This window comes from Sorex araneus, chromosome 1 (genome assembly GCF_027595985.1).
Source record: "Sorex araneus isolate mSorAra2 chromosome 1, mSorAra2.pri, whole genome shotgun sequence".
Taxonomy (NCBI): domain Eukaryota; kingdom Metazoa; phylum Chordata; class Mammalia; order Eulipotyphla; family Soricidae; genus Sorex; species Sorex araneus.
The window spans coordinates 25,384,951-25,407,282 of NC_073302.1; the positions used below are offsets into that span (position 1 = coordinate 25,384,951).

The 22,332-nt window shown below is 51.1% G+C and overlaps 1 protein-coding gene across 4 annotated transcripts in view; it reads left to right on the forward strand.

The window, feature by feature from the left end:
- The window catches only part of PTPN3 (protein tyrosine phosphatase non-receptor type 3), a 131,085-nt gene extending 111,564 nt beyond the window's left edge, over positions 1-19,521 (forward strand). For all 4 annotated transcript variants that reach the window (XM_055146631.1, XM_055146617.1, XM_055146623.1 and 1 more), the window contains 7 exons: positions 9,888-9,978; positions 10,387-10,448; positions 12,447-12,593; positions 15,249-15,377; positions 16,453-16,598; positions 17,089-17,224; positions 18,010-19,521. In XM_055146631.1, the coding sequence (XP_055002606.1) occupies positions 9,888-9,978; positions 10,387-10,448; positions 12,447-12,593; positions 15,249-15,377; positions 16,453-16,598; positions 17,089-17,224; positions 18,010-18,087 (789 nt within the window). In that variant the 3' untranslated portion in view covers positions 18,088-19,521. The remainder of the gene's footprint in view (positions 1-9,887; positions 9,979-10,386; positions 10,449-12,446; positions 12,594-15,248; positions 15,378-16,452; positions 16,599-17,088; positions 17,225-18,009) is intronic.
- Positions 19,522-22,332: the final 2,811 nt, after the last annotated feature.

The following is a 22,332-nucleotide window of genomic DNA, read 5'->3' on the forward strand; positions in this document are numbered from 1 at the left end:
GGCCAAGTTGTCCACACGGAGGCACTGTGGCTCTCTGGAAGAGACCAGGCCTGTGGCTGAGGAAGCCCCACACAAGAGTTTCCTTCTTCAACAGTCACAAAACTTAAATTTTGGAAATGTTTCCAAAAGAAATGCCCAGGTAGCCCCATACATTAGGGTGGAATTCCTCCAGAGTGGCCCTCGTGCCCTCATCCCTGGGAGTGTGTCACACTGGACCTGAGCCAGCCTAGAGGGCGGTGCCCTTGCCAGGGTCAGCAGGAGGGCCCTTCCAGGTGGGTGGAGGAGATGGTGAGGTCCACACCAGGACCGCTGGCCATTACTGCCGTCCATACTCTCTAACGGTTATGGAAGTGGAGAGCGCAGAGCCGAGGGTCGCCTTCTAGCATGTACCCGCTTTGTGTCATCTGCGCATTTCCTCGGATCTTAAGGAGGAAAACCCTCTTCTAGAATGTTTTAAAGGGCCACACCCAGCAGTGCTCAAAAGGCCTGGGATCACTGGGAAAACCGTCTTGTCAGAATAACATCCTTTGCAGAATGCTTCATTGCAGACCAAATAGCAGCTGATCTGTGGTAAAGCCAGACCCTAGATTAGGGAATGTAATTCAGCACTCATCGTTAGCAGTGGGGAAAGAGGTCTTAAGGAGCAGCGTTCTTTGTTTTTAGCCCGTCATTTTACCAGTCTGTGGACCTGGGGTACAGCGGGCAGGTAGACTCTGGGTGTTCTCTCTTTCTACACGTGGGAGTGGCACCAGCCCGTGAAGCGGAGGTTGAAGACCGTTATCACAGAACCAGCGGAGAAGAGGGATGTGACAGGAAGCCAGACGGGATGGGGAAGGAATGCGAAGGGAGACCTTGAGCGAACCCTTGCCCTGTGCCAGGAGCTCTCCGTGCTCATCTCCCAGGGCTCTGGCTCGCTCCTCTGCATGTGCTTTCGTCATCCCCCTCATGGAGCAGAAGCTTCGAGGCTCAGGTAGTCCCACTGCCTGGTGGGAACCCAGGCAGGCAGGTGCCAGGGTTTGTTCTCTCACCCACCGCCTGGTCCTTGGAACGGCACATTGCTGTTTGCCCTTGAGATTTCCTCTTGGACCGGCTCTGGAGCCAGGGTGACTTGGAATCCCGGCTTTAGGCCACTTCGTAGGTGACCTCAGCCTCGGGTCTCCCACAGCCCTGACCTCTTGCCCATGAGCTGGAGTGGCCGGAGGGCTCCGATGCGCTCAGTCCTCAGGACCATGGTCTGACCCGTGGTAAGCGCACTGTGAAATGTGACCCTGCTGCCCTTTTTTTTTTTTTTTTTGGCGGGGCGTGGGGGGGTCACACCTGGTGATGCACAGGGGTTACTACTGGCTCATGCACTCAGGAATTACTCCTGGCAGTGCTCGGGGACCATATGGGATGCTGGGAATCTAACCCGAGTTGGCCGCATGCAAGGCAAACGCCCTACCGGCCCCTGCTGCCTTTTCTGAATGAGGGCGGCTCAGAGTCCCAAGGCCAGTGTCCGCACAGGGAATGCACTGCATGTCCTGCTGAGTTCGGGGCCCCGGGCAGCTTCACTCCCCAGTCGGGGCTGTCCGGTTCTCAGGTTAGCCCTCCGTGCCACTCACTGTGCAGCTGACGGACAGGAAGAACAGGCTGTTCCCTGGTGGTTGTCTGTGCCACACACTTCACCCCACGAAGGGCCTGCCCCAGAGTAACAGGGACAGTAGAGAGCTGGTTGCTAGCCAGGCTTGCTTGGAGCATATTTTTCACAGTTGGGGAATTTCCTCGTCCCTCCCGTGGTGTCTAGTAAACTCGTACAAACGCGTTCCATCAAGTGTTTGGTCCTGGCCATAATAAAATCGTGCTTAATGGTAATGAGTGTTTCTGTAGCACGGTGGCACAACCACATGTTTCGTGTATGCTCCCAGTTGACGCCTGCTGCGGTTGGGATGACTGGGGTCATGTTTCTATTCGTGGCGGAAATGAGACCTGGTGGCTGAGGGACTTGCCAGTGTCACTTAAGTGGGTCAGAGACAGTGCTCGTGTTAAAATGTGGATTAAAAAAAAATGTGGATTAAAGTTCTTGTTCCGGGACCAGAGTGATAGTACAGTGCGTAGGGTGCTTGCCTTGCATGGGCCCCACCCTGGTTTGAACCCCAGCATCATCCCATAGGGTCCCCTGAGCCTACTAGGAGTGATGGGCGCAGAGCCAGGAGTAGGTCCTGAATACCACCAGGTAAGAGCAAAAAAGACAGACAGACAGACAGACACACACACACACACACACACACAGAGGTAGGGGGCTGAGAGTGAGAGAGAGAGAGAGAATCTAGTCCAGTTGCAGCTCTTGTCATTGCCCGCACACGGCCCACTGTGTGTGACAGTGTTCAATATTCGCCCGTCATGAACTCCGTCGAGTGGGCTGCTCCGTGTGCAGGGTTTGGCAGCGTTTGTTGTTTGTGTCAAATTGTCGGACCCTCCCAAGTGTGCAGCTACCGGGGTTCGTCTCCCTGGGAGTAGAGTTGGGATTCACACTGCATGCCGGGGCCATTACCACCTCCAGAACAGCCTCTGAGGAACTCGGCAATTCAGTCCTGAGTTCATTTCCTTCCTAAGACTACCTGATGGCTTCGTTTATGCTTTCTCTGAGCTACTCAGCCCACCAAGGGGGAGGCTCTGGTGCACTGGCTGTGGCCATCCCTAGATAAACAGTGATGATGCTAACTCACCATGCCTGAGTACCAGCTCCCCATGCAGACAGAGGCCCCTTGTTTGTGTCCATCATACAATAACCAGGGGGCTCACAGCTCCCTTTTGCCTCCTCGCCCACATTAGATAGAGCCCTTTGGAGAGTCCTGGCATGCAGCTGAGAGAAATGAGACACTGGTGCCGACGCCCCACCGCCGGGTCCCTTTGATGAGTTAGAGCAGTGGCTATAATTCTACTCCCAAGGTCCCTTCTACTTCAGCATTCTTCCTCTTGGCCCAAACCAGAAGCCTTCTTGCCTCTACCTCACTCATTAAATGGAACATCTATTAGTGCAGAAACAAGTGACTCACTGGCTCTTACCATCAGTATAAAAGTTGATTTGGGAGGACAAAGATACCCAAAGGCTTAATGAGTGGCTTAAATTAACATGCAGACATTAGCGCACAGTTTGCACCTTGAAATTAGAACACTTTTTTCCCCAAAAAAAACATTAAAAAATAATTTTTCAGCTCGCTTTATTATTTTTTTTTGAAAGGAAAAGATTGTGGATGTAATTTGTGTGGAATATGGCGAGTGAGCTGCAATGCCCGGAAATGACTACAGCCATGCTAGATTTTACATATCAAGTGTGTGTGTATGTGTGCAGTGGGGGAGGGTTGCTTTAAAGGCAATGCCATGCTGATGAATTTGAAAGGGACTCTGCAGGAATACCCAGGGGCACCAGCAGCTGGATCCACATCTGGAGCTGCTGTTCAGAGTAGCAGAGTGATTGTACTGGAGACAGAGCATTTGCTTTGCATGCAGCCGACCTGGGTTTGATCGCATAAGGTCTCCTGAGACCGCCAGGAGTGACCCTTAAGCGTTGCTGGGTATCACTGGTTCACTTGTCATCCCGTTCATCACCAGTAACGTCTCCATTGTGAGACTTGTTGTTAGCTGTTTTTGGCATATCAAATACGCCACAGAGAGCTTGCCAGGCTCTGCCATGCAGGCGGGATACTCTCAGTAGCTTGCCAGGCCCTCTGAGAGGGATGGAGGAATCGAATCCGGGTTGGCCTTGTGCAAGGCAAATGCCCTACCCTCTGTGCTATGGTTGCAGCCCAGGAGTATAATATTAATAAGAGCATAGTATTAATAACATTTTCACATGAATAAGGGGTAACTCCATTCTAATCTGTTTAGGGAGGCAAGATCTTAGCACAAAAGACAGAGCACTTGTGTAAGAGCTCCATCCCCGGAGCCACATGTACTGCTCAACCCTCACTCTACCCCTGGGAAAAGAGCAAAACTTTTTTTAAAGCTCATTCCCTACTGATAGATGGGATATAAATACCTTTGATTTGGATTTCCCATTCTCTCTTGAGGAAGACATATGTCTGATTGCTTCTGGTGGCATATAATTAATTGTATCAACCTGAGAGTTTAAAGCATTGCTGGGTATGGACCCAAAACCAAAAAACAATCAAAAAAAAGCAGCACTGCAAAGGGGTGGGGGGTGTGGCTCACCGGTAGAGCATATGTGTCACTCATGAGGCTCTGGGTTCGATCCCTGGCCACCAGCACTCATACTAATAGTGATAGTAAGAAAAGTAGCACTGCTCCTCCAATCACTAGTGATGATGTCATTGCCTCTTAGCAAACCTTTATGGGAAGAAAGGGAAAGGGTCCAGGGCCCCCTTAAACAGTGCCCCTTGCCCTCCACTGGGTCAGGTACAAGGCAAAGAGGAAGCCCAGCATGGATGAGTAGGGAGTTAGAATTTCTTTTCTTTTCTTTTTTTTTTAAATTTTATTGAAACACTGTGAGATAGTTACAAGTTTTCATGTTCGGGTTATAATCACACAATGATCAAACACCCAAGGACAGTAGATACAAGGGCCAGGGGGATTGCCCCATAGCTGGAAGCCTGCTTCATGAGCAGAGGGGAGAAGGCAGATGGAATAGAGAAGGGATCACTAAGAAAATGATGGCTGGAGGAATCAGTCGGGATGGGAGATGCGTGCCGAGAGTTAGAATTTCTACAGAAAGGCATTTCTGTGTTTGCATCACATCCAATTCCACTCTGGACCAACCTTCTCAGGGCCTGGGGAAGAAAGAGTCCATTAAAGGAAGTTGAAAAGTCTCTCTTCCGGGGCTGGAGTGATAGCACAGTGGGTAAGGCGTTTGCCTTGCACGCGGCTGACCCGGGTTTGATTCCCAGCATCCCATATGGTCCCCTGAGCACCACCAGGAGTGATTCCTGAGTGCAGAGCCAGGAGTAACCCCTGAGCATCGCCGGGGGTGACCCCCAGAAAGAAAATAAATGAATAAATAAATTTTTAAAAAAAGAAAGAAAAGTCTCTCTACCTTCACACTTTCAGAAAACATTAGTAGGCATTTAATTTGGGCTGAAACATCAAGATTCCATGTTAACCCTCAGAAGGCAGACACAAATGGGAATGTGCTGTCCAACTTTCTGGAGACCAAAATAGCTTTGATTTCTTTGCCTAGCGCTTTATAAACTTGAAATTTTTTTTGGTAGTATCTATTTTCTCACTTGTTATTCAAATTTATTTTAAAAAATATACCATATAATAGGGCTGGAGCGATAGCACAGCGGTTGGGCATTCGCCTTTCATGCTGCCGACCCGACTTCGATTCCTCCGCCCCTCTTGGAGAGCCCGGCAAGCTACCGAGAGTATCTCGCCCACACGGCAGAGCCTGGCAAGCTCCCCGTGGCGTATTCGATATGCCAAGAACAGTAACAACAAGTCTCACAATGGAGACGTCACTGGTGCCCGCTCGAGCAAATCAGTGAACAATGGATGACAGTGCTACAGTGTATGTGCTATTAAGAATAGAAATGGGATCACATAACTTGCATTTTTCACTTAGACATTAAGGGCCATCCTACCAAATTTTTGGTTAATATTACTCTTTTTAAAATGACTTCCGCATTACTTTGTGGTAATAATTTAAGTCACCGCTTTCCTTGTAGGGAATTTCAGGCTGTTTCTAATTTTATGCTAATAAAAATATGTTTTGCTGAAGATAAATCTCTTTGACATGTATCTTTCTGTATTCCTGTCAGATAAGGCCCATGGTATGCACATTTTTTTAAAAAAAATTTAAGTGCTAGTACTTTAAGATATTATTTATGCTTCTATCAGTAGGACATTTCTGCTAAAATACTTAGTGTAATTAAAGCCTCTTGTTACATCTATGCCTTTTTTTGCTATATCGTTCAAGTTGATTACATTTACATTTTTATTTGGAAAAAAATATGTACCACCAGGTTAGCTTTATGTATAATATCTACTTAAGTCTTATCTTTATGCAGTTAATCTTAAATATCATTTAGAAAAATTTGACTCAGATATCTTCCCTTTCCCAGAACCATCTTTAGGATGGGCTTAGGGACTCCATTAAGTATGTAGGTATTGAAGAAGTTGTTCTGTGGCTCTTTGGTAGTTTTGGGCCGAAATTGAAAAGGTAATGAGCGGAGAGCTCAGGGAGGGGTGGGGAATTCTAAACACTGAGAAGTGCAGACGGTACGACCCACTTACTATTAGCAAAAATCTCTATCCTAATTCTCTCCTAGTGATTTCTGTGCAGTTTAATAAAAGGACCTCATCAGAGAAAAACAACTGATGCTGACTTATGAACCAGGAAATACAATTTGTGACAATAATGTTCCGACTCTGTGTTCATGTTTGAAGGACATTGTGGTTGATAATGATATTTGCTACAATTTGGTGAACAAACCAAATCTCATACCTCCCCGAAGGACAATCTGGTTATATATTTGAAATCCTAAATAAACATTTTGGTACCATAATTATGTTCTTAGGAATTTGTAAGATTGAAAACAGCCTAATAAAAAAAATTAGAATAAAAGTTAAAATTATGAAAAACTACAGAATATTGAGCCAGTGGAAACTGTGTATAGGGAATATTTAATGACACAGGGAACTAGCTGCCATAAATAAAAAGGAAGAAATGGTTTAAAATTATGATAATGTTTCCCAGAATACTTCTTATGAGATATGAGATTCTTTATGGCCAGATTAGCTTGAGATAGGCTTAGCTAATTAGAATTAAACGAGCATGTGCCCTCCAGGATTTGTCTTAAGAGATTCACAGAACATAAGATGAGTTTATAGTATTTCCCACTTTTCCTTGACCTTAAAACTTTTTTCCAAGGAATACCTATCTTTTTTTTTTTCACAGAGCCCTTGGAGTCCATAGAACACAAAATGGGAAGTGCTATAGTTCAATCTCAGTTTTTGAATTTAAAAACATAATGTATGGAACGTGGAATGTATATATTACATGTATTTATGTGTTTATGGGTGCACAGAAAAAATACTCTGTAGACAGTAAAACAAAAAGTGATTTCAGGGTAGTAAGATGATGATGATAAAATTACTTATGATTTTTTTTTAATTATGGTTTACAAAGTTGTTCATCATACTGTTGTTACAGGCATTCAGTGTTCCAACACCAGTCCCACTAGCAGGGTGACCTTCCCTGTACTACTGTCCCCATTTCCCCAACACCCCCTCAAACCTGCCCTCTTAGCAGGCACAAAATCACTTATTTTGTATTGCTATTTTTTTTACAAGGAAATGACTAATAGGATTATCCAAAAATATCTCAGTAAAAGAAAATTTGTGAAAATTGTTTTATCTCACCATGGGGTTATGACGTCCTTATCCGAGGATTCACTAAGCTGTTTGTTGCTAGTTGAGCCTTCTGTGTTCTTGTTTTTGTTAGGAGCTTAGTTGGCTTCTGTGTTACTTTCCCATCGGATTTGGTGTGTTCCTACGACAATGTCAGTAGTGTGGACTTTGAGACGTTGCAAAGCCACAAAGTATGCAGCCACGCACTCCAGAAGTTCCAAGATCTCTAGGACTTGGCTGATGCAGAACATGGCAGCGGCTGTGGATGTGGGATGGGGTCGCTAGGAGGTGGGGGATACTACCTGCCTCCACTCCGAGAAGACCCCAGACTTCTCAGCCTGAAAAAACAGCGTATCTAGAATTTTTCTCAGATTGGTATTTCTGGACTGGAGCAATAGCACAGCGGGTAGGGCGTTTGCCTTGCACGCGGCCGACCCCGGTTTGATTCCTCCGTCCCTCTCGGAGAGCCCGGCAAGCTACCGAGAGTTTCTCGCCCATACAGCAGAGCCTGGCAAGCTCCCCGTGGCGTGTTCGATATGCCAAAAACAGTAACAAGAAGTCTCACAATGGAGACGTTACTAGTGCCCACTCGAGCAAATTGATGAACAATGGGACAACAGTGCTACAGTGCTACTTGGTATTTCTGCAGAGATTAGTCATGAAGAAGTGGAGTTGGGCCATTGGCATGGCAGCAGCTGTGTGTGGGGTGTGGGTGAGCCCAGGGACTCACCCGTCCCTGTCCCAAGGGTGTCCCAGAGTTTTTAGTAGAGAAACCACTGTATCCATGGAGTTTCGCAGCTTGCCTTGTATCTCTTCCAAGGTTGAGTCTTTGGTAGAGCTAGGCCGATGAGTTTACCTGGCAGCAGCTGTGGGATTGTGGGTCAAGTTACTAATAATTTCTGATGGTCGATTAATGCTCTTACTGATGATGATTGATCATGTCTGATGGCGAACTCATGCCGATTACTGATAACTTTCTTCATACTTAATGAAATAGGCTACTTCTAGTATCGAGAGTCGTGCTTAGACTCAGAGTGGATACAAAGCACTGCTCCTGGCATCCCCTCTTCACGGTGGTGGGCCAGGTTCCATAGAAAAGAAAGCTCAAGGGAGGATGGATGGAGACTGGGAGGGGATGATGTGTCAGTGGCCTTCGTGGTGGTGATGGTTTCCTGAGTGTGAACTTACCCCCAAAGTCTTCAGGTTGTCGCCATTTAGTACACACCATACTTTGTTTGTTTGTTTGTGTGGGGGGCACACCCAGCAATAGTCGGGGTTTACTCCTGGCTCTGCACCTGAGCATCAGTCCTGGTGGTGCTTAGGGAACCATATGGGATGTTGGGGACCACACTGGGTGTGCCACATGTAATTGTCTCATCAGCTGTACCGTCTCTCCGGCCCCATGTCACTGTTTCTTACGTACCCATCATCCCTGAATAAAGCGGTTTCAAAGACAGAGGAAACGCAAGCCTTGGAGGCGGATCAGAATTCATTCTTTAGTTTGTGATCTTGAACACAGAATTTCACTCTGCTTCTGGCTTGCAAAGGAAGAATATTTTTGTTTTGTTTTTATCTTTTGGTCATTCCCAGAAGTGCTCAGAGACTGCTCCCAGTGGTGCTCAGGCTACCAGGGAGGGTCAGGAATCAAATTTGGGCTTCCTGCATGCGAATCATGTTCTCCAGTCCTTTGACCTATCCCTCCAGCCCGCTAAGGATATTATCATTCCCTCTCTTTTGAGCTATTGTCAAAATCGTATTAGGTATGAGTGGGTCTAACACTTACTGTAGACATGAAAAGATTGTTTTCATTAATTTTTTTCCTATTTGCTTTATCAGGGAAATAATCCTTTAAGTGAAGCTTATTGTGTATTGGAATAAATGGTTTTTTGTCGTAGAAATCTATTTATGAAATAATGAAATGCCCTTGTTCTTTAACATTGTTTGGAGGAAATGTTTTTAATTCTAGTTTAGATGGCTCCTTTAAATTTTGAATCGAGTCCTTTTTTTTTTAAATCTCTTGTCTACTTTTAGCATCAAATAATTATCATGAAGATAGATTTTACTTAACCATCTTCTGTCTCTGTAACTCAGACCTCTTCCTGTGATGTTTTTCCCAAAAATGATCCTTATGTTTAAAAAAAAATACATATTGAAGGGGCCCAGGAGATAGTACAGTGGGTGAGGTGCTTGCCTTGCTCTTAACCAACCCGAATTCAGCCCTGGCCACTGCATAGGGTCCTTCAGCACTGCCAGGAGGGATTCCTGAGCACCCAGAAGTTAAGTCCCGAGTACTGCCAGGTGTGGCCCAAAAGGAAAAAATAATATTAAAGGGGGAAAAAAATCAGCTGTTGAAAAATGAAGTTTCGAAGGATCTAGTCAATTTCTCGTGGGATTGTAAAATTTCTTCTTGGGAGTCTTATATAATGCATTAGCACTTAAATGTTAAGATCTGGGTGCTGTGATGGTAAACTTTACTGTGGAAGTATGTCTCACACTCTCTTTTTTCTTTTTTTGGTAATGGCTTTGCCTTCTCTGTCATTTAGCAACTCTATAGAAAGAAACCTGGTTTGGCCATCACATGTGCAAAACTGCCTCAAAATTTGGACAGAAATCGATATAAAGATGTGCTGCCTTGTGAGTATTTGGTGGGACCGCCTCCCTGCCCCCAGCCCACCCACTCCTACCTCCCCCCCCTCCCATCACCACCACTACACACACACACACACACACACACACACACACACATACACACACACACACACACACACACACATACACACACACACACACACACACACACACACACACACTGAGATGTTTCCCTTTTTTGAAAAACAGATTGTGTGGGATTCTGGAACCGTCTTCAGTGTGTCTGTAAACACCATCGCCTTTATTGCAGCCATTTCAGACTGAACAGTTGGGGAATAGCGTTTATGCTAATGAGGCTGGAGCCGCAGATGGGGCCGGGAACGCCACTCTTGTTTACTTGCGACGATAAAAATAACGCGGGGAATAATCGGTAAACTTTCCTCTCCCCCACAGATGACACCACCCGGGTATTGCTGCAGGGAAACGAAGACTATATCAACGCAAGCTACGTGAACGTAAGTGGAGGCGTCTGCGTCCCCAGAAAGCGCATTCATCACTGGAAGGAGCCCTGGCGGCCGCAGGGGGAGAGCTGGGCGGCGGGCTCCGGGCTCTCCGCTCCCCCTGCGCATCCCACAGCCCTCAGCCAGGGCAGGCGCGGTTTCCTTTTTTGCCAGGGAGCTTTGCCTTACTTGAGCACAGGGAGGTCCCGGCGTTTAGAGTCTTTGGGAAGGTAAGCGAAGGGGAGCTGAAACCCCATCCCGTGCCTCGGACTCCAGCTCTTGGCTGCTGACACATTGGTGTTTGGCTTTGGCCAGGGATATCTGTGGGACTTTGTTCCCTTTCTCCACTCCCCCATATTGATAATGTGCATCTCGCCCCGGAGTCAAGCAAATAAAACCCTCCCCACGTAGAGCCCGACAAGCAGAGGGGAAAGATCGCGTGCACTGTGGGGAGAATGTGCCTTTCTTTCTTGCTCTGAGAAATGCCATTCGGGCAACTCAGGACCGCCTCTGAAGCTCAGTTTCTTCTCTCATATCAGAGGTCGGCATTTCTTCTGAACAGGGCCAGAGGGGGGGTAGATGTTTGGGTTTTTTGCAAGCCAAAAGGCAAAATTAGGCATATGACTTACTCTCGAGTACTTAGATAATTATGTAAAGTGCAAATTGTGGAAAAGTAAAAAAAAAAAAAATCACTCGTAGCTTGCTGGATGGATTTGGATTTGCCAGCAGGTCGTATTCCGGCAGTCCTTGATCTACGGTTTCTCAGGTTACTTTCCGAAATTGTAGCAAAATACCAAGAACTGCTCTAATAAACGGATCTGAGTCCTAAGTCCCCTGCTCTGTGGGACTCACTGACCCCTCTATCAGTATTCCTGCTGTCTTTGAAAACAGTGGTGATGTGGGCTGCAAAAAAAGTCCAGTTTCTCTCAGGAACGGGGAGAGTTAAGACCAGGGTTGAGACGCCAGAGTGATGGTATGGTGGGTAGGTGTTTGCCTTGGTGCACGCAGCCAACCCGGGTTTGATCCTCAGCACCCCATATGATCCCCAAATCCCTGCCAGGAGTGATCCCTGAGCTCAGAGCCAGGACTTAAGTCCTGAGCACCAAAAAAAAAAAAACAAATAGCAACAACATAAAACTAGGGTTGAACAAATCCTTCACCTAAGCATTGAGCAAGCCATGAGTTTGATCCTCTCTCTCTCTTTTTTTTTTAAGTTTTATTGGATCACCATGAAATACAGTTACAAACTTGCAGTAGGTTTCAGTCAAACAATGCTTGAGCACCCATCCCTCCACCAGTGCACATTTCCACCACCATTGTTCCCAGTGTCCCACCTGCCACCCCCACCCCATTCCCTGCCTCTGTGGCAGGTATAATCCTTCTGACTCTCTCTCTCTCTTTTAATTTGGGGCATTATGATTTGCAATACAGACACTCAGAGGCCATCGTGTTTGGTTCTTGGTCTACTTTCAGCACACATCTCCCATCCCTCCAATCATCATTTACTTAGTGGTTCCTTCTTCATCCCAACTTTTCCTTTTCCCCCAGCACATGGGGCCGGCTTCCAAACCATGGCGTGACCCCCCTAGCCCTTACCTCTACTGAGTTTGACCCTCTCGTTCTTTTCCTCACCTGAGAATGGATGGATCATAGAATCACTCCCCAGCCTCGCAGGTCCGGAGCATCGTTTCATGTAAAGGGGCCGGGGGGCACAGGGAAGAGGCACAGAAGTCAGAGACGGGAAGCCATACAGTGGTACTCGGGACTCCTGGCTCTGTGCCCAAGCGTCCCTCCTGGCATATGGCTCAGTGGGACCGTATAAGGTGCCAGGGAAAGAACTCAGGTTGGCCTTGTGCAAGACGAGCGTCTTCCCTGCCACACTGTCACTCCGACCCCCTCGCTGATTTTTCTTAGTTGCTCTCCAGCAGTAACTCGGGCGTGATGGCAGATCCCGGTGCCCTGTGACCCCCGGGGCCGTTGCAGACTCTTAACGCCTTGTCACTCTCCCGCCAGATGGAAGTCCCTGCCGCGCACCTCGTGAACAGGTACATCGCCGCTCAGGGACCCCTGCCTCACACCTGTGCTCAGTTCTGGCAAGTCGTCTGGGACCAGAAGCTGTCCCTCATCGTCATGTTGACAACGCTCACGGAGCGAGGGCGGGTACGTGGCCCCATTCCCAGTTCAGTCACGTGCGGTGACGTGTGCGGTGCCCTGGTGTGGCGGGGGTCTGCGGGGTCGCCCCTCCAGCTCCCTGCTGGCCCGTGAAACCTCCAGGGAGGGAAAGCTTGGCACCCCTCCAGCCCACTCTTCCACTTTCTGAGGGCTGGCAGAGGGGCGGGGAGGGGGGCAGAAGGCATCATCCCCTCCACCCCCCACCCCTAGGATCCATAAGCACAGTCCCAGAAGCAAATGCCCCTTCACCTCACCCACCCACCGCAGACACTGGTCCCCAGGCCGGCGGTGTGAGGTGCGGGGGGCCCAGCTCAAGGGAGCAGAGATTGCCCCGCCTCTCCCCCTCCCCCCTGCCAGTGGGCGAGCAGTGGGCAGCACGCCCTGCTGAGCAGGAAGCGGGTGTTCTGCCCGGCGGTCCAGGGCACGTCACGGAACCCCGTGTGCGAAGCTTCGCCGCACGCTGTGCGTACCCCCTTCTGCCTCCCGCGGGAGATCCGCCCTGTGAGATCTTGATTCAGAAACCCATCCCGAGAGCCAATGTGAAGGATTCCTTTGAATCACCTACCAAAATGCTGCGGGTGCCACCGCCCCCCGCTGCTTAGGGGAGAGGTCGGAATGCCAGAAGGGCCTTCCTGGGCGTGGAGACACGCAGGGGTAGAAGAGAGAGATCATTCCGGGCTCAGTGTCCGCCCCCCCGCCCCCGCCAGGGGCAGCTCTGACCACAGCTCGCCCACTCCCTCTGAGCGTGACCTCACCAGACTCCCCTACGGACACTGCAGCAGTGTTCCTTCCGGGGTGGTTTTGAGACCCGAGATGAAGTAATAGGCAGGAAAAGTGCCATCTGGCACTTAGCATAATACTAGGCCAGAGGAGGCCTCACCACTCCCCACAGAAACTGGGGCTGCAGAAAGTCAGGCGAGAGGCCAGAGCCCTAATATAGCGGGCAAGGCACTTGTCTTACCTGCAGCCAACCTGGGTTCGATCCCCAGCATCCCTGGTGGTCCCCTAAGCACTTCCAGGGGTGATGCCTGAGCTCAGAGCCAGGAGAAACCCCTGAGCACCGCCAGGTATGGCCCAACAACCCCACCCCCCAAAATAATGAGACTAGTTTGCAGATTCCTCCACCCCTCTCAGAGAGCCCGGCAAGCTACTGAGAGTGTCTCGCCTGCACGGCAGAGCCTGGCAAGCTACCCGTGGCATATTCGATATGCCAAAAACAGTAACAAGTCTCGCAATGGAGACGTTACGGGTGCCCATTCGAGCAAATCGATGAACAGTGGGACGACAGTGCTACGGTGCAGTGCTACAGTCTGCAGAAGAACGGTTAGAAGTAGGTATTGCAGGTCTAAGTGAAGTTGGGAATTGCCACAAGCAGAGAGACTCAGGGCTAAGGTTGGCACATCAGGTCTTTACTGCAGGAAGCAGAGCAGAAGCTCAAAGGGCTGGAGCAAACGCTTCCTGCACAGGGGCACCGGATTCAACTCCCAGCTCCACTGCGGCAGCCCTGGTGACCCCAGCCCTGCTTGCAAGAAACCTGCCCCCCCTGCACGCACGCGCACGCGCGCACACACACACACACACACACACACACACACACACACACACATTTACTCCCGCTTTCTAGCAGTATATTTTAATTTCAGTTACTTACATGCACATTTGAAAATAAGAATAGAAAAGCTGATTCCAGACAAACCACAGTCATCTTTTTTGCTTTAAACAAACGCGATTTCCCATTAAGTTGGTGCCGGGAGGGGGAAAGTGTCCGTGACTGAGGATCTGGCGCCTCTGGGGAGGGCTGGGCACCTTGGTCTTAAATTATGCTTCGAAGCAAGAGACAGACTTGAGCGGGGGGTATGGAAGTGGCTCCGGGTCCTGGAGGGGGTGGGCAGGGCTGTGGGGTTAGCCAGTCTGTGGGGATGCCATGGCCTCCAAGACCCACCGAGCAGCTCGTCTGCCCTCGAGGAAGAGGGCCGGCTCCGATGCACGGGGGCGCGTCTCCGTCCGGAACTGTCGGGCCTCTCTGATCTCACCTTCAGCCACGCTGGTGTGGGACCCGCAGCTTCGAGGGGGACCCTGCTCCCTCCCGCCTCTTGTACCGCCACGGTGCCCCACGCCTGTGCACTACCGTCCCCATCTCTGTCCCCGTCCTGGCAGCAGACCCTGCTCCCATCCTCCCGTTGCAGACCTGGCTGGTCAGAGTTGCTTAGCGGGATTGGGCTTATCTGGTGCTGACTGAGACCCCCACTGTGTGCTCTCCCGCCATGCCTGCAGGCTGCCCAAAGCGGGACAGAGAAAGGGAGTGCAGGAAAAAATGGGGTACAGAATGCAGAGTCTAGCAGGGCTGGAGGGAGGTGGGCAGCGGTGGGGGTCCCACCAAGGCCTCTGCTGATCTGTCTTCAGACTCCAGCCCTGGCCTGGGCAGTACCTACCCCACTCCCCCGCCCCGAGACGCCAGGTGCCGCTGCCTCCCCCTGAAGAGATGAGAGGCCGAGCCCGTCTGCCCGGCCTGGGGATCGCCACTCCCCATAGCTCTCTCTGCGGAACCCGGAGCACGAGCAGAAGCATGTGGCTTACGCTCGCCTGTCCCCGCGGGTGACCGTGCGTCAGTGGCGGCGCCACCGACACGTGCTTCCCTTACAGACCAAGTGTCACCAGTACTGGCCCAACCCCCCCGACGTCCTGGAGCAGGGGAGCTTTCAGATCCGCTGCCAGTCCGAGGACTGCACCATCGCCTGTGTGTTCCGAGAAATGCTGGTCACCAACAAAGAGGTGAGGGTGCCCATGAGGGTGAGCGAGTGGCCTCCAGCGGGGCACAGTTCAAAGGCAAGTGCTGGGGACGGGCAAAGCTCACCTGGTCACACGCATCCCCAGCCTCTCCCCGGCTATCGAGCCGGTGGCCCCCGAGTGGCTGAGCAGTGCCGAGTCACCACCCCCTTTCCCCGCCGGCCACTGGAGCGTCAGGCAGCACCAGGAGTGGCCCGGGCACCCTAGCAGAGATTGGCAGATGGGCCAGAACGGGCAAAGGACAGGTGCACATCCTGTGGTCCTAGCGGGGTTCCGGGGGAGGCCGTGTGCTTTGTTTCCGACCCACTCTGTGCTTCACGGGGCGGGGGGCATTTCAGGCAATGTCCACGACTGAGTCTCAGAGTGCCCACCTGCCTCACGGGGCTTCTCCCCCGCCGGGAGAGACTCTCGCTGCCTCGGTGAGAGCAGCCCCCTGCGTTCACTGCCACGGGACCCACCGAGAGATAGTCTGTCCGGGCAGTGGAGTGTTGCTCAGCCTGACACACGGCAGAGTGGAACTTCCCTGAGGTCCCTTGGACGAAGGCCCTGGAATGCGCCCCATTGGCCCACGTGCCCGCGGGAAAGTGGCAGGTGGCGGGCGCAGGGGAGAGCATCCCCAGGCCAGGCTGAGGATGCTCAGGGCTGGCGTGCAGCATGCGTGGCCCTGTGGGAGCCCCAGCATCACTCCCTCCCACCCCCTGCCCCAGCCCTGCACCGGGGACAGCCCTCCCGTCTCCCGTGGAGGAAGCTCAGAGTTGCAAGTTGGGAAGTGAAATGGGTTGTTCTGAAAAGAGCATCAGTGGCTGCTGATCTGCACCCTCGGAGGACGTGGGTGGGGGTAGAAGCGGCAGAGGCAGCCGAGGTGGGCCCTGGAGGATGGGGGGACGTGGGGACGCTGAGGAGGGGAGGCGGGTGAGGAGAGCCCCACAGCGGGCCCAGAGCGTGGCTGCGCGTCCACAGAGGACAGAAGCGCCTCGACACCTCGCACCGCCTGGCCGGCGGCGTCCCGCCCACCGCTGAGCCTCACTCCCATGCCCCCTGTGTTGCCCCCCCCACCCAGACTGGAGAGGAGCACAAGGTGACCCACCTCCAGTATGTGGCCTGGCCCGACCATGGCGTGCCCGACGACTCCTCCGACTTCCTGGAATTTGTCAGAAACATGCGGGCCCGGAGAGCGGACGATGAACCCATCCTCGTCCACTGCAGGTACCGCTGCTGCGGCTTCATCACGGTCGCCCCGTGTGCTCAGCCAGGGGGAGGCCTGGAGCAGGCGGGCAGGCGTCAGCCCACCCTGAGCCCCGCAAGGCTCCCAGCCCTCATGGAAAAGTCATTTGCCTTTTCCTCCCTACATCAGAAGAGGCGGAAATCTAGGGGCCGTGAGCTTGTGCCCGTAGTTCGGGACTGAGAAAGAAGCCCCCCCCCCACTTCCCTTCGTCCCCGTCCCTGACTTTAGAGGGGGATGTGGAAAGGGATGGCTGGAAGGCAGCACCGAGGTCTGGGCTGCTTTCTGAGGGCTGCCCCAGCTCTGGCTGCCGGTTGGAGAAACTGCCGTGGGTTTGAGGACCTGCACACGTGTCTGTGCGTGTCTGTCCGTCTGTGTGCATGATCAATTAGGTGTGGGCATGGGGAGAGTGGGGCCAGGCAGGAATGTCACTTGAGCTCACCCCGAGGCTCACCACCACCCCCTCCCCTCCAGTGCTGGAATCGGGCGGACGGGCGTGCTGGTGACCATGGAGACGGCCATGTGCCTCATCGAGAGGAGCCTGCCCGTGTACCCGCTGGACATCGTCCGGAGGATGCGAGACCAGCGCGCCATGATGGTGCAGACATCAGTGAGTAACACCAGGCCGGGCTGGTATACCCTGGGCCCTGGTGCCCCGGCTGAGGGGATTGCTGAGGGCCACCGGCCACGTGCCCCAAGTCGAAGAGCTCATCAGGAGCGAGCAAAGAGAGCTGAAAGGCACCTTAAATAGTTTTTATTTACCCCCGTAGATATTTTTTTGTTGTTGTTTCTTTTTGGGTCATACCCAGCAATGTCCAGGGGTTACTCCTGGCTCTGCACTCAGGAATTACTCCTGGTGGTGCTCAGGGGACCATATGGGATGCTGGGAATCGAACCCGGGTTGGCTGCGTGCAAGGCAAACACCCTACCCGCGGCACTATCACTCCGGCCCAGATCTTAACCATATGCAACCAATTCTCATTTTTAGGACAAACATCACTTTCCGTCCCACCCACAGGCACTCACCCCCTCAGAGGCGCCGCCCCTATATCCCCATTGTTCGGGTGTTTGAACCAGCCCCTCCACCCCCCACAGCCCCAACTCTGCTCTCCTCAGAAAAGACCCCACCCTGTGTTGCAGGAACGCGAGCACCCACAGAGACCCCCACCTTTCCCTGACGCCCGTCCACGACACTTTGCACACCCCTTCCCCTTAACAGTGTGCGGGAGTCAGGGGGGCTGGCAGGTCCCTACCCCTTTCCCCCGGCACATGGCACCAGATCTCCCCTGCCCCGGGGGGTTGGGGTGGGCGGACAGCGAGAGCTTGTCTCCTCCGGATGGGCTGGGCACCGTGGCACACAGCAGGGTCACCTGACCTCTCGCTCTTCTTTCCCAGAGCCAGTACAAGTTCGTGTGCGAGGCGATCCTTCGTGTTTACGAGGAAGGCTCCGTCCAGGTGCTGGATCCCAGTTAAGGCAGCCGGGAGAGCCGCCGGTCCTCTTTCCCAGGGGCCTCGCTCCCAAGGACAGACCTGCTCTCTGGAAGCGGCGCGGAGCCTGGACAGGAAGCCGCGGGAAGGGAATGAGAGCATTTGCGCGCAGGCACTTTAACTCTCCCCGGAGAGGCGTCGTGTACATAGGAACCGTGTAGATAGCGCATGCCGTGAAGGTCTCCTCTAGGTCTGCTGCTCTGGCGGGGATCTCAGCCCGGGGACCACGCCGACGCTCGCTCCCTAGACGTCACCGTATTCCTCCAGACCCACCCCGGGCGGATGAGGGGCGCACCGGCAGTGCCGCTGGCCTCCCGGAGACGTGGCGGAGTGGCCACCGAGGGTTGTGGCTGGGCTGGGCTGCGGGGAGAACACCCGAGGCTGAGCTTTCTGGGCTCCGGCGTGGAGCTGGCACAGTTGGCACCTGCCCTCCCCGACGCTAAGGAAACCCCAAAGAATGTACTAGAAGGCGAGGTGGCAGGCTGGCCGGCCGGCCGAAGGGCCAGTCTCCCCTTCCTTGGCCTCGTCCCCTTGCCACTTCCCATATTTGTGTTTCTGGGGAATCTTGTCCCAAATACTGGTGTCCCCAGCCCGCATTGGCGACCCCCTTCAGGGCCGGGCCCGAACCTGAACCCGAATCGGGGTATGAGTCAGGGACTGGCCTCGCCAGGGACTGAGCACATACCCCTCAGGGGTGGCCCGTGTGTCCCTCTCCGGAGCAGGCTCTCTGCCCTTGGCGCCCCCTGACTGAACGCCCGAACCCGGGATTGGAATCACCCACTACTGAGTCTACTACATGTATTGCTGCTACTTCAAGCTCTTACACTTGAAACATTTTGATTTTTTTTTTTTCTGGGGGGAGATGGGATATCACCTAAATATTCAGACTCTTTGGCCCTTCCTAGAAAAAAATCTTCTCTAGTCGTTGAACTACAGGAACCCGAGCTTCTCAAGGGTTTTCTATGCGTGCGTGTGTATCTGTGTGTGTGGGTGAGCCCCCTTGTGAACGCACTCCTGTGTGTACGGGCCAGTGTGTGTGTGTGTGTGTGTGTGTGTGTGTGTGTGTGTGTGTACCAGCGTGGGTGTGTGTGTGTGTGTGTGTGCCCATGACTGAGTGTTTCTCAGGATTCCTAACTCGATTCAAATTACAGCTAGAGTTTATATAAAGAATGAGTCTCTGTAGAGGAGAACAAATGTGTGCATTCACCCTCAGTTACAATGGTCTCCATTTCATTTCAAAGGAGAGGATCAGGCTATCTGAATAGAAACACATTTGAGGTTAATTTATTCTAAGTACATCATGACTTTGATTGTCCTAAAGAATTCTGCCTTTGTCAATACTGTGTTAATTTTTTTTTTTTAATTTGTGACAGGATTGTAGCAAATTACTATTTAAGACAAATAAACGTCATAAAAATCTTTCAGTTGTGGTTTGCGTGCGTTCAGAAGAGGACGGGAGCTCAGCCAGTTTCTTCCCAGGAGTTACTAGAAAAAGGATGTTTCGTGCACTGCTACCCATACATGCGGCCACTGTTGCTGTTAAACAGACGCAGGGCCAATCGCATCATTTCCCAGTTGCAAGAGGAATCAAGATTTCCATGGTGGGGCCAGATTTCTCGAGGGTCTTCATCTCCAGCCCTAGTATAATCAGCCCTAGTATATTCATCTTCTCCCCACTTATCTTTCAGAAATGCAGAAAGTGGGAGCGGGAGTAGTGCCAGGACCCAGTGCCAGGCCAGACCCTGGGGCCCTTTCCTTGTCAGCATCAGGCCAGATGTGGGGGAGGTAGCGGGAAGGTTTGGAGCTAGGAGGTAGATTTTCTCCTGATCCGCTCAACAGTTGCTAGCTCTGCGCCCTCTCCCCAGAGAACTCCAGCTCGCTCTCCTCCTTTCTCCTAACAGAGAAAAGACAAACCTTAAGGTTGAATAGGAAGTTTGGAAAAGATTGCGCTGTTAATGTCTCATCAGCTGGAATCCAACTCCAGCTTTGGATGAGTGTCTTGGAAAAGGAACAAACCCACGATGAGCTCAAAAGCCATGAGAGAGAAGTTTAATTGTCTGTATTTGAATAAGAGAAAAGCACTTTTCTTCTCGCAAGCACCAAGAGCACAAAGGAATATCATGTCAGTGCTTCTATTCAGGCCAGACTCAGGAAATTCCATCTAAAGTACAAAAGAAGGGGAAGATGACAAACGGAATTGCCACCAGGGTGGTTGGCAAATAATTACCACTGATAAAAATGTATCACTAAAAAAAAATTAAAAGTTAAGTATATAAAAAAAATGTATCACTCCCTTGTGTGCACCACTCTTGACTGAAGTTTTATTTTTGTTTTTTTGGCTTTTTGGGTCATGCCCAGTGATGCTCAGGGGTTACTCCTGGCAGTTCTCGGGGGACCATATGGGATACTAGGGATTGAATCTTGGTCAGCTGCCTGCAAAGCAAACGCCCTTCCCACTGTACTAATCACTCCAGCCCCACGCATGAGAAGTCTGCATAGAGTATTTGGAAGTGTCTGTGTTTAAAAAGCTAATTAAGTTGTTTGATAAAGTTGCAGAAATTGTCCTTGAGTCTCGTACATTTCTGAGAAGCTTGCCAAAGGTGGCTGCCAGCCTTTACTGCTGTGCCTGCGGACGGTTCCAACCCAGGTGTTACTCAGAACTAAGCCCAAGAAGTGCTAGGAGGGCTGGAGCCATAGCACAGCGGGTAGGGCGTTTGCGTTGCACGTGGCTGACCTGGGTTCGAGTCCCAGCATCCCATATGGTCCCCTGAGCACCGCCAGGAGTAATTCCTGAGTGCATGAGCCAGGAGTAAACCCCTGTGCATCGCTAGGTGCGACCCAAAAAGGGAAAAAAAAAAAGTACTAGGAGGGAGGAGAAAAGAATTCCCTAACAGAGCAAATACACAAGTGTCTAGTGCAGCTACTGCTGCTTCAGTCCTGTAGCTCAAGATTCCCGCGTCCCCACCTCCTAAACTTAAGGGTAACTGACTCAGGAAGCCTTTTTTAGTCTTAAGAGAAGAACTTCATCAAAATCAGGATAAATATTTTGCCTGCTAGATTTGGGCGTGAACGGAGAAGACATTTACATCCTACGTTCTAGCGCTTTCCGGGTGATCTAATTAGACACGTTAATGTGCCTGCTTAATCAAGACGGGAGAGCCCTCTCCGTGTCTCCAAGCGGAACCTGAGCTTGGTGTTTTGACTTCCCAGGGAGTCGGGTGGGGGGCGGGGAGTGGGCAGGGCAATGGATGGATCCGACTCACTCTGGTCTGGCGGGCTTGGATGACATTTCCTCATAAAATTTCCTTATTCATGGATGGACATGGAGAGTTTAATGCTGAGTGAAATCAGAAGGGAAGGGACAAACAGAATGATTGGCGCTCATTTGCAGGACATCAAAAATAGTATGAATAGTACCCAAAGACAGTAAAAATAAGGGCCAAGAGGTCCAATGCAGGAAGCTTTCCACCCCACCGAGGGGGAAGGGGACTGCAGTTCGGACAGAGAAGGGACCACTATGACAATGATAGTTGGACATGATCATTCTGGGCCACCAAAATGCTGAATGTTGATAAAGTGATATGCATGATACCCTTTCAGTAACAATGGCAAACCACAGTACCTAAGAGAGAGAGAGAGAGAGAGAGAGAGAGAGAGAGGTCTGCCACAAAGACAAGCTTCGGGGATGTGGCCAGGGGAGCAGTGGAAGAAAAACTGAAAACTTGGAGTATTCAATTAAAAAATATTTTTAAAGAATGTTGTTTCTTAGTGTGCTTCCTAAAAGCTGTATAGACACAACCTCTGAGACTTGTTGCATATCTTGAAGTATACATAAACCTTTAGAATAATAGACTAATAGTACAAACTTAGCCACTTTTCTATATATATATATATACATTATGTATGTATGTGTGTATGTATATATATATATGTATATATATATATAGAGAGAGAGAGAGAGACATCTGGCGATGTTCGGGTTATTCCTGGCTCTGCACTCAGGAATTACTCCTAGTCTGGTGCTGCTGAGAGGATCATATGGGATGCTGGGGATCAATCCAGTGTCACCTGCATGCAAGGCAAGCACCCTTCACACTGTACTCTTTCTGGCCCTTAACCCCTTTTCTAGAACCCACAGAACCCAACTTATTCCTCACCTCTATACAGGTCAGTCTGCAACTGTGGCCACCCTCATATCCTTTGCGGATGAATTCTTTTACTCCTGGCGGT